Source organism: Bidens hawaiensis, unplaced genomic scaffold (genome assembly GCF_021521415.1).
Source record: "Bidens hawaiensis isolate Kalapana, Puna unplaced genomic scaffold, B.hawaiensis_p1.1 tig00004364_1, whole genome shotgun sequence".
NCBI classification, from domain to species: domain Eukaryota; kingdom Viridiplantae; phylum Streptophyta; class Magnoliopsida; order Asterales; family Asteraceae; genus Bidens; species Bidens hawaiensis.
Window position 1 is genome coordinate 666,591 of NW_027491263.1, and position 12,076 is coordinate 678,666.

The window sequence follows — 12,076 nt, forward strand, 5'->3', positions numbered from 1 at the left end:
GTTCCATAAGGACAGGTAAAAGTGGTTTTCTCCTGGTCATCGGGAGCTATCGAAATCTGAAAATACCTGGAGAAACCATCTAAGAAGCAGTAGTACTGCTGATCTACCAAGCGCTCCGACATCTGATCAATGAAGGGTAAAGGAAAGTGGTCTTTCTTGGTGGCATCATTCAGTCTACGGTAGTCGATGCATACTCTCCATCCAGTCACAATCCTAGTGGGAATGAGCTCATTCCTCTCATTGGTGACGACAGTCATGCCACCCTTTTTAGGAACCACTTGAACTGGACTCACCCAAGTACTATCAGAAATGGGGAAAATGATCCCCACATCGAGGAGTTCAATGATATCCTTCTTCACAACCTCCTACATATTCAGATTAAGCTGCCTTTGCGGCTTAACGAAAGTTTTAAAATTATCCTCCATGAGGATTTTATGAGTGCAAAACGAAGGGTTGTCATTCTTAATGTCGATAATCTTCCATGCAATCGCCTCCTTGTGCTCTCGTAGCACCCTCAACTGCTTCCTCTTCTCGACCTCCGTCTAAGCAGATGCAATAATAACTGGTAGCTTCCTCTCTTCATCTAAAAATGCATACTCTATATGGGCAGGTAAATCCTTAAGATCTAAGGAAGAAGGAGAACTCTCGACGAAAGGTCAGTCCATCGGATCGTCTCGTACGATCCCAGCATACACGCCAGATTCAGGGCCATGTGACTCGGTGTCGTCATCCAAGGACTGATCGGTCATGGCAACCTTCTCAATCTCTGGAATCTCCCTATTGAGAATCTCGGTGTCGGAGGCAGATCCTCCACATATCTCGCTGAAAAACTCCCCAACATGTTCCATGATGGTATTGATGAAGTATAAGGAGTCATCAGCAGACTAGGGGTGTTTTAGTGATTGTCGAACGTCAAAGGTGACGTTCTCATCCCCAACTCTCAAAATCAACTTACCCTCACAGACGTCGATCAATTCCTATGCAGTGGCAAGGAATGGTCGACCTAAGATAAGTGGGACACTATCATCATCGTTCATGTCCAAGATGAATAAGTCCACCGAGAAGATGAACTTGCCGACACGAACGAGCATGATCTCGACCACCCCTTGAGGGTATTTCACAGAACAATCAGCAAGCTGGATACTCATCCTGGTAAGCCTCGGCTCGCCTAAACCCAACTTGCGATACACAGAATACAGCATGAGATTAATACTGGCACCAAGATCCGCCAACGCATAAACCACCGTATCATCACTCAAGATGCAGGGAATTGTGAAACTCCCAGGATCGGACATCTTCTCTGGTAACTTTCTCTGCAAGATTGCAGAGCAACTAGAACTCAATGGGATGGAAGAGACCTCAGCTAACTTCTTCTTATTCGAAAGAATATCCTTAAGGAACTTTGCATATTTCGGCATTTGAGTGAGTGCCTCAAGGAATGGAATGTTAAGGTGAAGCTCCTTCAAAAGATCAAGGTATTTGGAGTTCTGCTCCTCATATCTATCCCTGTGGAGTCTCCTGAGATATGGAACTCTAGGTTTATATACTCTCGCTGGTGTGCCGGGTAACTGTTGGTTCTCGGCATGTGCTGTACTTCCTGGGTTGCACCTCTGATGTATCTTGGCCGGCTGAGACTCCGTTTGAATCTCCTCGTCCACCTGCTCCCCTCCATCAACTGCAGGCTCCTCAACGACTCCTCCTCTAGTCGCCTCCTGAATCACTGGCTCATTGTGTGCCCCTGCATCGCTCCTCGTCGTCACAGCATTTGCGAATACCTTCGGGTTTTGCTCGGAAGTGTACCTGGCGGCCTCTCATTTAGACGACTTGCTATTTCTCCCATCTTCCGCTAGAGATTTTGAATTGACGCTCCCTGATTTCTCATGAATATTGGCTCGTGCTCCCGAAATTTCTCTTGGGTCTCTTTGTGACATGAATCCTCTCGAGTCATTAGCTGTGACAACATTTGTGTCTACTGGGCCATCATCTCCTCTAAAGTGGGCTTCTTCTCTCCGCTACTCGCTCCCTCACCGGAATCCTGGAATAGACTCTGACACTGCTGGAATCCGGACAGATTTATGTTCCTCCAGTTGGAATTTTGATTGCCTCTCCACCCTGAATTATAAGAATTGAACGAGTTTTGATTTCGGTTCGGATTACTAACAAAGTCAATCGCCTCCTCCTGGAAACCTACGAGGCACTGAATAGTATCATGCCATCCTCTACAAATCTCACACAACTTGCTCTTCACCTGCAGGTCCTTCACAATCTTCGCTAACGCCTCAACCTGTGCCGCAAATGCGGTGCTCGTGTCGACCGAATGCATGTTGCGTGATATGGAGTCAACGGTCTTGGTGCTCTTAGCGGCTGGTCGCTGATATCCACTCATGGCTAACCCGTTAAACAAAGAAATGCACTCATCCGTATCCTTCGTCGTCAACAAGTTACCTCCCGCAATCGTGTCAAGCATACTCTGAGTCGCGTACGTCACCCCGTTATAGAACTTCTCAACAACTTCCCAGTCTTGCAGGCCATGGTTCGGACATAAAGCAAGTAGATTTTTGAATCTCTCCCATGCCTCGTATAAACTCTTAGTGTGCTCCATCTGAAAAGAATGAATCTGATTACAAGCGAGCAGCCTTAGTCGGAGGATCATATTTCTCAAGAAACTGGGCCTGCATGGCGGCCCAAGTAGCTATGGAGCCCTGTGGGAGAGACTCGAGCCACATACTCTCATGATCAACGAGTGAGAATGGAAAAACGTGAAGTTTGATGGCATCTTCGGATACGCCGGCAAGATGGAAAGTGCGCAAATGCGAGTAAGATGAGAATGTGGGTTTTCATTGAGCAACCCGTGAAATTGAGCAGAATGCGAGATGGTGTTCAGAATGTTCGATGGAATCTGCCAATTTGAGTTAACTGCGATGGCTAGTGGAACAATGCTTGATCTCGCGCCCGCATCGACCGGACAGGCCCGGTCTGCAACTGCCCTCCTCGGTGGTTGTGCGTCAGCCATAATCATATCCCTAATGACAAATTCAGAAAAAGTAGCAAAAGAAGATGCATTACCAACAGACGAAGAAGAACTGGAAAGTGGACTGGTATGAAGTCTCTCACGCAACTCTCTCTGGTTCGGGAAATCCTTTGGCTTCTGGTGGTCAAAGAGATCGAGTATGTCGTATACAACTATTAAAATTAACAAAAGAAACTAAAATTAGCTAAACTATTTTAACTAACAAGCAAAGCAGAAGGAAAAACTGGTAGAAAATAGGGTAGGTCCTAACTCGAGTCGTTCTCATAACGTCTCAAACCGTGTCCCCGTCAACGGCGCCAAAAACTTGATGTGTGTCTAATGAGTGTTTCTTTCTACGGGAATCACAACTAAGCTTTAAATTTAAAACGGATTATCCTAATAATTCGACACACAACCGGAAAGTGTACCGATCGTAGTAGTATAGAACTAAGAAGTCCGAGTATCGAACACAAGGACACGTGAAAACGCCTATGATTACTAAACCTTAGACAAGACATTCCTAAGAATAATATTTTTTTTATTTGATATAATTAAAACTACTTGACATAAGTTACTTTAACTAAATTAATTAACTTAACTTAACGAAACTAATTGAAACACTTAGCGAAACTTAACGAAGTTTTAACAAATATGGAGAAAACGTCTACCTAGGTAAGAATCAAATTGACGGTCTAACAAGCAAATGGATTGAATGATCTCACGACACCGGTATCTAAAGATGACACAACTAAGGTTCGCTCAAGCTAGCTAGATCACCTCTCGGTCTTACTAACAAACCCTAACTTACACTTAATAGATTTTAAAAACAAATCGGACAACGATTACTAAGGTGTTCTAATGCCGACTCTTCTCTCGGACTCACCGACACTCGACCCTAATGGAAATGAATACTACACAACCAAGTATAGAGGAACAATTCAACTTAACACAAACTAGATCAACTAACCGCTCACAAACCAAAACCCGACAAGAATCGAACTCGCTCTCGCGCAATTCTAATCCTAGCATACAAAGGCAATGAGACGAACTTACTTCTTATCACCTCTCAATCTCTAAGAAGGTGCTTATCCGCTGATTTTTAACAATAAATTAACTTAACAAAACCCTACGGTTATATCTACCGCAAACAAATTCTAAACACCAATTAAAGAATAAAACAAGCAACAATTAATCAAAACAAATTCAACCAATCAAAGCAAGAGGTTTATGAAGTATAATTAATAAAATCTCAGCCACTAAACACAACCTAATTCGATATTAAACCAAACTTTACAATAGTAATTCAAGTCTTTTGATCAAACAATCCATAAAACTCATCAAAACCGAACAACTATAATCAAACCTAGGTAGAACTAACAAGATTAGCTACTCTTGTTATTTGGAAAGCAACAAATACTCAATAAAACATTCATATTACTCATCCAAATCATAAGTAAACTCAATCCACAATCAAGTATAATCAAACACAACTTAATCCTTAGCTCAATTGCAAAATAATACGATTCTATGATAAAAAAACAAAGTAAATATGAACCATAAACCAAACCAAAGTATATGGGGATGTAGTATAATGTTCTTGGCTGCTCTTGGATGTGAAAAACACTTAGAAACACTTGTAATCTTGGTTGCAACACTCCTTTCTTCCTTGAACTTGAAGCTGCCGATCGGACTCCACAAAAGCTAGGGTTTATAACTTTTTTTCTTCTTTTCTTCTTGGTGTAGCTGCTGATTTCGGGATTATGGGGGCTCTATGGGCTGCTATGGTTTGTTATTTTATGTTATTATATAATAAAACATGCATGGGCTTCACACAAATGGATACGGGCCGGGCCTTTAGCTTGATTCTTCAAGAATAGTGCATAAAAGGCCTCTAAGTGTCTTGAAAAGCTCGGTTGTTTTCTCTTTAAACTTGTAACCTACAAAATACATATTCATGTAATATCATACTAAAACAAGTTAAAAACATTAAATATTAGATAAATAAGTGATTAAAACAATGATAAATAGCGCGGAAAACTAATGTGTTTTACAACACATCAATTAATTAAAAATAAATGATATTTGTTCTTTCATTTATAGAAATACGAGTTATATATTTATTTTTTAGTTAAAATCGACCCAAGTTCACCGACTGGATGTGATTCTGGTTGAGATTGACCATCTTTGATTGATTCTTAGTAAATAGACGGAATTAAAGAAACTCTTCTCGGTGACATACCTTGTAGCGAGTCTTTAGAGAGTACACGGTCTTGTATACTTTTACAACATTGTTTTTAGTTGGTACCTTCTGCTTACACGTTTATTTTTAGTTTTGAATCCTTAAAGATGTGGTAATTCGGTCAAATAACAAGTATGTAATGTTTATATTTTGAAAACAATAGTTATATATTAATTGCACTATTTTTTTTCCTTTATATAGTATACTTTTATCTATATAGATTATTTTACTAACACAGTATTTGCTTTAACAGAAGTCATATTTATATATGTAATAATTTAATTTGATAAGAAATGGAAATTTGATTATGAAAAATAAACGTGAAAAGTGTGATAATATAGAAGTGTATATATTTGAAAGGGAGTATGTATGATTCCTATTAGTGTTTTGAAGATGGATGAAAATCTAATGTGGTGGTTGATTATAAAAGTTTGTGGCATAATTGTATAAATTCTTCTTTGACACTTCCAATTTCATAGTTTTATTTTCTTATATATATTATTAATGACTTCTTATAATGAATTTAATGTTATTTTAGAGAAGTTGTTTGAAACTTCGGTTACGTATTTTAATTCCACATTAACTATTAATGCACAATTACTTACTAGTGAAGGGTATTTTGGTTAAATCAACAAATTTTCAATTGCTAAATAATTCTTTTAAATACTTTATAAGCTATAAATATACCGTTTATTACAATTTATAATTTGTATTAAGCAAGCAAATTAAATGCTCCTCCCCTTAATTCATATTAAATTGACAATATATAACAGTAATTACACACAGGAGGCAATGCTCACTCTTTGTTCTCTCATGGAGTTTCAAACAATTTTCAAAGAAGATCCATCACACCCTCTCTCATACAACTACTTGAAACACGAGCCCGAAACCGAAGATGTTTTCCCAAATCAAGATTTACAACAATTAAACAATTTTTCTCTAATGGGTCCATCTTTTCACCCGGATTACGGGGTCCCTGATTCTTGGTATGACCCGTTTAGTACGTTTTCATATAGATCGGGTTCAGATGACCTCGAGCTTATGCCATTTGAGCTAGACAATGGTTGTTTGACCCATGTCAACAAAACTTTTGTGGGTGCATCTGACTTGGACAATTTTGTGCATGTGTTGGACCCGTCCCTAGATCATAAGCCCTTGTGTTATAATGAACCGGACGAAGGGTCGTGTGTTACGGGTGAAAATGGCATCAAGAAAAATAATGGAAATCCATGCAAAGGGAAAAACAAGGCAAATTCATCAAAGGGGCCATGGACTAAAGAAGAAGATAGGTAAGACACAAATAGAACTTAAAACAATTTTAAGTAAAGAACCATAACATAATTGAACGGCAAATGACTATGTATAAAACATTTACTTACTGTTTTAATGTGATAGATAAAGCGATTATATAATCACAAGATCCTCTCATACTCTCTCTCTGGCTAGCATTACGTACAAGTGCTTATGAGTCTATCACACTTTTCTACTTAAAATTATTGGTTTTCATTGATATAGACGAAAAGATGTTTCTCAAACGATTGGGACTTGTTAGGGTATCCTTTAAGATCTTTAAATTTGATCCGTGCCTGGCTTTTCAAAAGCATCACCAAGTACTACAATCTATAGGAACTAAATCAAAATGATTTAAGTGGTACAATTGAGGACAATGTTTTGCGTTGTTGACGTGTTCCTATACATTATTTTCCTATGTTTGTTGTGTTTGTAATAAAGATTGAATGTTTGTAGGATTTTAAAGCAATTGGTGGAAAAACATGGAGGAAGAAAATGGTCACATATTGCTCAAATGTTGAAAGGAAGGATTGGGAAACACTGTAGAGAAAGATGGCATAATCATCTCAAGCCTAACATCAACGTATGCATCATCTTTTCCTAAAAAACCACAAAATTTAAAAATATTTGTCATAAGTTTATGTTTTTTTATACATGTGTAAAGCCCAAAACCCAAAGCCGAATCCTTAAACAGCCGAGTAGGACATGTGGGCATGTGGCAGATTCGCTTTGAATGTCTTATTCATTATAACTAAGAATTATCATATTTTAAAATTAGCATTAAAGGATTGCTCTAAGTTAAAAGAATACCCTTCTAACCTTTAGAAATAAAGCCACCTAAAACAAGTAAGCTTATCTTGGTCAACCGGTTTTTGATTAAAACAAAGACTTGAATTGACCTTTTTCTTCCTTTACTTGAATTAATTCTTCACAAAATCCAGTTTTATTTTCTTTGACAATTTTATGGGTATCATTTTCGACCATCAGAAAGAGTTTTGGACAGAAGAAGAAGACAGTATATTAATCACAACCCATGCACAAGTCGGAAACAGATGGTCAGAAATAGCCAACAAGTTGCCCGGTCGAACCGAGAACTCCATCAAGAACCACTGGAACGCAACTAAAAGGAGGCAATACACCACCCGAAAATGCCGGTCCAAATGGCCAAAACTACAGCAAGGGCAATTCCAGTGCCTGATTCTCCAAAACTACATCAAGAGCTTAAACCTCCCACGCGGGAAATCATCCACAAACAAAACCAAGACCGATAACAGTACTATCATTCAACACAAGTTTTACTCGAGTGATGGATTCATAATACCAGACTTTGATTTCAGTGAGTTGCCCGAGTTTGCACTTGATGAAAACTTGCTTCAAGAGTCGCCATTCGACCATATATCTCCGGTCAACCAAGGCAGCGATAGCGATGGCGACGGTCGTGAGAGGAAACAGATTGATTTAATGGAGATGATATCACAAGTCAATTCCTAGCTGTCGTTGGTTAATACATATACAATTATACACATATATAATTACTTTAGATTGTCTAAACGAATAATTCATATGTGAACTGACTTGATAATGGATCCTTGATATGAAGTAAAGAAACAAATTATACTGCATAAAAAAATGTACATGGTGATTTAAGATGGGTACTATTTTACCGAAGCGTATCCAACGATGATTGTAGGGATGTGCAAAAACGGGTCTGAACCAAGTTTTAAAAAACCAATTCCTGGTTCATAATTAACTACCAATTTCATTCAGTCCGGACCAATTTCATGCCGTTTTAGGTTTAATTCGTTTCACCTGTGAGTATAGAAATACTCCAGCAAGGGCAATTCCAGTGCCTGAATAAGATGAATGAAACAATAATTTTATAAAATATGAAAAGAAGTTAAACTTGGATTTATTTACATGAAGGGTATTGTGGTAAATAAAATTAAAAAACTTACCTATGGAGTTAGTAAGCGAGATGGGTGTTCGGAAGAAAAAGATAGAGGCTACAATTACAACCACACGCTTCACACAGTTACCCACACTGTGTGTAACTGGAGTTACTCTTTGCAGTATCATATAAGCAATCTGTGTAACAAACACTTGTTAGCATTTAAACCAATCAAAGCAGACCGTCTTGAAATGGGCCGGGTTGTGCCGATCCAGTTTAGTCAAAAAGTTAGTTTATATAAGGATTTGGTGAGTCAAATATGGTTACAAACTTTTTGGACGAAAATGGTTTTGGGTAAGCCCAATATAGCCCGGCCCGTGTACGCTCAAACAAAAAGGGTTTGTAAAAGTACCTGCTGATATGCATGAAAGCAGATTGAAGCAACTAGAGATCTAATGTACACCTGTTTAATGTTTAGCCCCTGAAATGAAAAACAATAATCCGTGGTCAGAAAAACTTATTAAAACAAATTTCGAATCGATTACTTATAATGGCTTGTTTTGAGTTGTGTTTAATTTCTAACGAGTCAAATATTGTTTTTTTGCTAAAAGGGTAATGAGCATGTAGAAAGCCACCCAAAGTATTTTATTCAAAAATTAATATTATTAGTGTAACAATCTTCTTTTGTTAATCAAAATAAAAAGTAGACAATTTAGATTGATACTCACAGCGGACTGCAGGTAAGCAGGGGTAAATTTGACTCCTTCCACTAGTAATGCAACAGGAGTGAACATAAGGAAGGACATAATTGTAATAATTGAGAAGAGGGTAATGTTGTCTAATGATTCCTGCAAAATATGGTGTTGGTTAGCTCTTGTTTTTAGATTTAATACTAACATAATGAAAGATAAAAAAAATAGTAGCCAAGTTACCTCTTTCTTAACCATAAGCTTCTTGCTCAAAACATTACGCGACTGATTAGCCAAATTAGATGCCATTGCACTCCAAAAACCAGGCCTATTACCAGAATGTAAACATAAATAGCAGTTGGAAAATAAAGTCAAACTCTTTAGTTTTATCTCCAGCGGGTCAAATAAAAAAAGTAGGTCAAACGGGTTAAAAGTTGCACAAAGTGTATGTCTAATGCCTACAGGCTACAGCCTAGTAAATCATTTCATTTTAGATAAAACTGATTATTATTGCAAATTTGCAATAACATAGTTCCGAGTTTCTGTAATCATTAAATAAACCATTATCTGTTTATAAGAAATGAACAAATAATGTAAACTTTCTGTGCTCACCAATTAAAAGAGACCTCAGTCAATGATGCAAGTATCACTCCACCAACAATTGGTACAAGGGAAGTTAATACCCAAGATGTCGGTATCTGTTAAGTGAAAAAACATCACTTTAATTACTTAACAGTGTCAAAATAAATGTATTATATACAACTTTCATATTATAAAAACACCATTAAACAAGTAAACATACCTCTCCTAGAAACAAAGTAGATAACACAACCGTGAAAAACGGTTCCATTGCTTTGATCGTATGAGTAAAAGAAACAGAAACCTTCCCAAGACTCATGTTGGTTGTAAGATTGCCTAATGTATGCATAGCAGCCAATGGAAGGATTGCTAAAAGCTGCCAAAATGTAATCAAATTAGCTTCAGACGAAATATAAACTATGCAACTGATAAATCAGTTTCTTTATACCTGTCCACGACTAACATTTGGCCATTTATGAAGATTCAAAGCCCATGTCATAAATATAATGGAAGTCCCAACAGCAAGCTGAACTGCAGTCAGGGTTACTGGATTCGGTAAAACTTCAAGAACCTGTAAACCAACAATCAAAATGAACCGGGCCTCTTTGTTATTCAGAAATAACTTACGTTCTTTTTTTTTTTTTGTTTTTCATTAAACTACTTAAATTACATTGAAATAGAAGGTAAGCGGGCAACAAGTTGCGCCGCTAGTCCATCTGATTGTTTTGGTTTGTATTTTATCTTTATAATTAGATCATAGGGCTTTAAGAATTAAAATATGTGATTAGCCATGTAATCAGCCGGTAGTCACTGTACATTTTACACTACCGCGGTTGGATTACACAACAATTAGACAATTACACGAACAATATTAGTTCAGAAAGCAGCCTATAATCAGTATCAACTCTCTATTAATCCAATGAAAAGGTAAAGCAAAATGAATAATACAACGGATAAGATTGTGTTCACTTTCATTTAATCAATCAAATAACACCAACCCTGTAGGTTCATAATTATTATAATGTCTACTCAAATATATCAGGTCAATTGTGCGAGCATCATAAAAATCACCAAGGACATATAGGGCGCTTTTTTGGAGGAACCCCCCGTCGCCTGGTGATGAAAGGAAATAATAATAAAATAATAATGTGCGTGAAAATCACCCCTACAACACCAATACACCTCTAAACAAAAATAACCCCGTTGCTGACTAGTAGTCGCATATCACTTTACACATAGCATAACAGAGCCTGAATATATATATACAAATTACTTAATTTAGCATAATTTCAGGCGAGGACAAAAAAGTGACATGAATTGATTCTCCAGAGTAACTCCAAAAGAATGAAAGAACTAGATACATGATTCTATGCAAGTATGAGAAAGTGATTGTATTTATGGTTGCTTTTAAATTAAATCACTGTTCACGTGTAGCATCTAACTATCTATCATACACATGGATCAAATACCTAATAATAATAATAATACTAATAAGCAAGAGAAGAGAAGGAAGTAATGAATGAATTAGTAGTACCTGTTTGTTATAAATGTTGAAATATATATTGAAGAGATACCAGAGGCCAAACAACACTCCAAGCACTAACGTCTCCGTCATCTTCGACTTGTTATTCTTCTCCTCCTCCTCCGCCGCCGGCACGTCGTTTTGGCGGGAACTTAACGATGCCGCTTTCACTCCGTAGCCTTCACGTGATCTGTGGTCTGTAACCACCACCGGTGTCGTAATCCAAACCCTAGGCAGCTTCCATGACGAATACGAGTAACGAATTGATGATGATTCCGGAAATGAAAGGTGATCATTGGGTCTGAAAAACGAAGAAGACGTGTGATGACGACGGAGCTTTGGAAGTGAAAGTGTGGTGACGGTGGCCTCAACCATCAACAACAACGCCACCAAACCAAAGGAGAGTCTGATTTGGTGTCTCTGCTGACTTTTAATAGGGTTTATTATTATTAATTATATAATCTTATTTTATTATTAATAAGTGGGACACTGGGACCAAACCACGTAAATGTATATTTAACTTACTTTGAAGGCTAGAATATATATATATATATATATATCCCCTTCATATCGTGAGATTCAAGAGAGAGTGAATGGGTGAAGCTTGTGGTGTAATGGTCGATCGAATGTTGTTGAGATGACAACTTCTTGACTGTCTCTTGCTCAAATCGCTCTTACATGTATATTATACTTTGTTGCTTTAATGGATTAGGAATATTTAGGTGTAATTTGTGTGACAATTAATATAACATAAAAATATATTGTTGTTAGTGAGTGACAATAATAAATGCAAATGTAATGTTTTTACCTTAGTCATACAAACAAACAAGATAAAATAACTTGCTTGCCTTTGCAGTTG

General features: G+C 37.4%; 2 protein-coding genes across 2 annotated transcripts; one reads left to right on the forward strand and one right to left on the reverse strand.

Moving 5' to 3' along the window:
- Positions 1-5,777: 5,777 nt before the first annotated feature.
- LOC143626442 (uncharacterized) lies at positions 5,778-8,030 on the forward strand. Its single transcript, XM_077096537.1, has 3 exons — positions 5,778-6,538; positions 6,996-7,122; positions 7,527-8,030. The coding sequence occupies exons 1-3, from the start codon at positions 5,979-5,981 to the stop codon at positions 8,028-8,030; spliced, it is 1,191 nt and encodes a 396-aa protein (XP_076952652.1). The 5' UTR covers positions 5,778-5,978.
- A 248-nt stretch (positions 8,031-8,278) lies between these two features.
- On the reverse strand, positions 8,279-11,592 carry LOC143626443 (triose phosphate/phosphate translocator, non-green plastid, chloroplastic-like). Its single transcript, XM_077096538.1, has 9 exons — positions 11,230-11,592; positions 10,144-10,266; positions 9,919-10,071; positions 9,729-9,814; positions 9,360-9,444; positions 9,156-9,275; positions 8,840-8,908; positions 8,495-8,624; positions 8,279-8,389 (listed from the first exon to the last, which is right to left on the reverse strand). Exons 1-9 carry the CDS (start codon positions 11,590-11,592, stop codon positions 8,319-8,321), a joined length of 1,200 nt encoding a protein of 399 aa, XP_076952653.1. The 3' UTR covers positions 8,279-8,318.
- Positions 11,593-12,076: the final 484 nt, after the last annotated feature.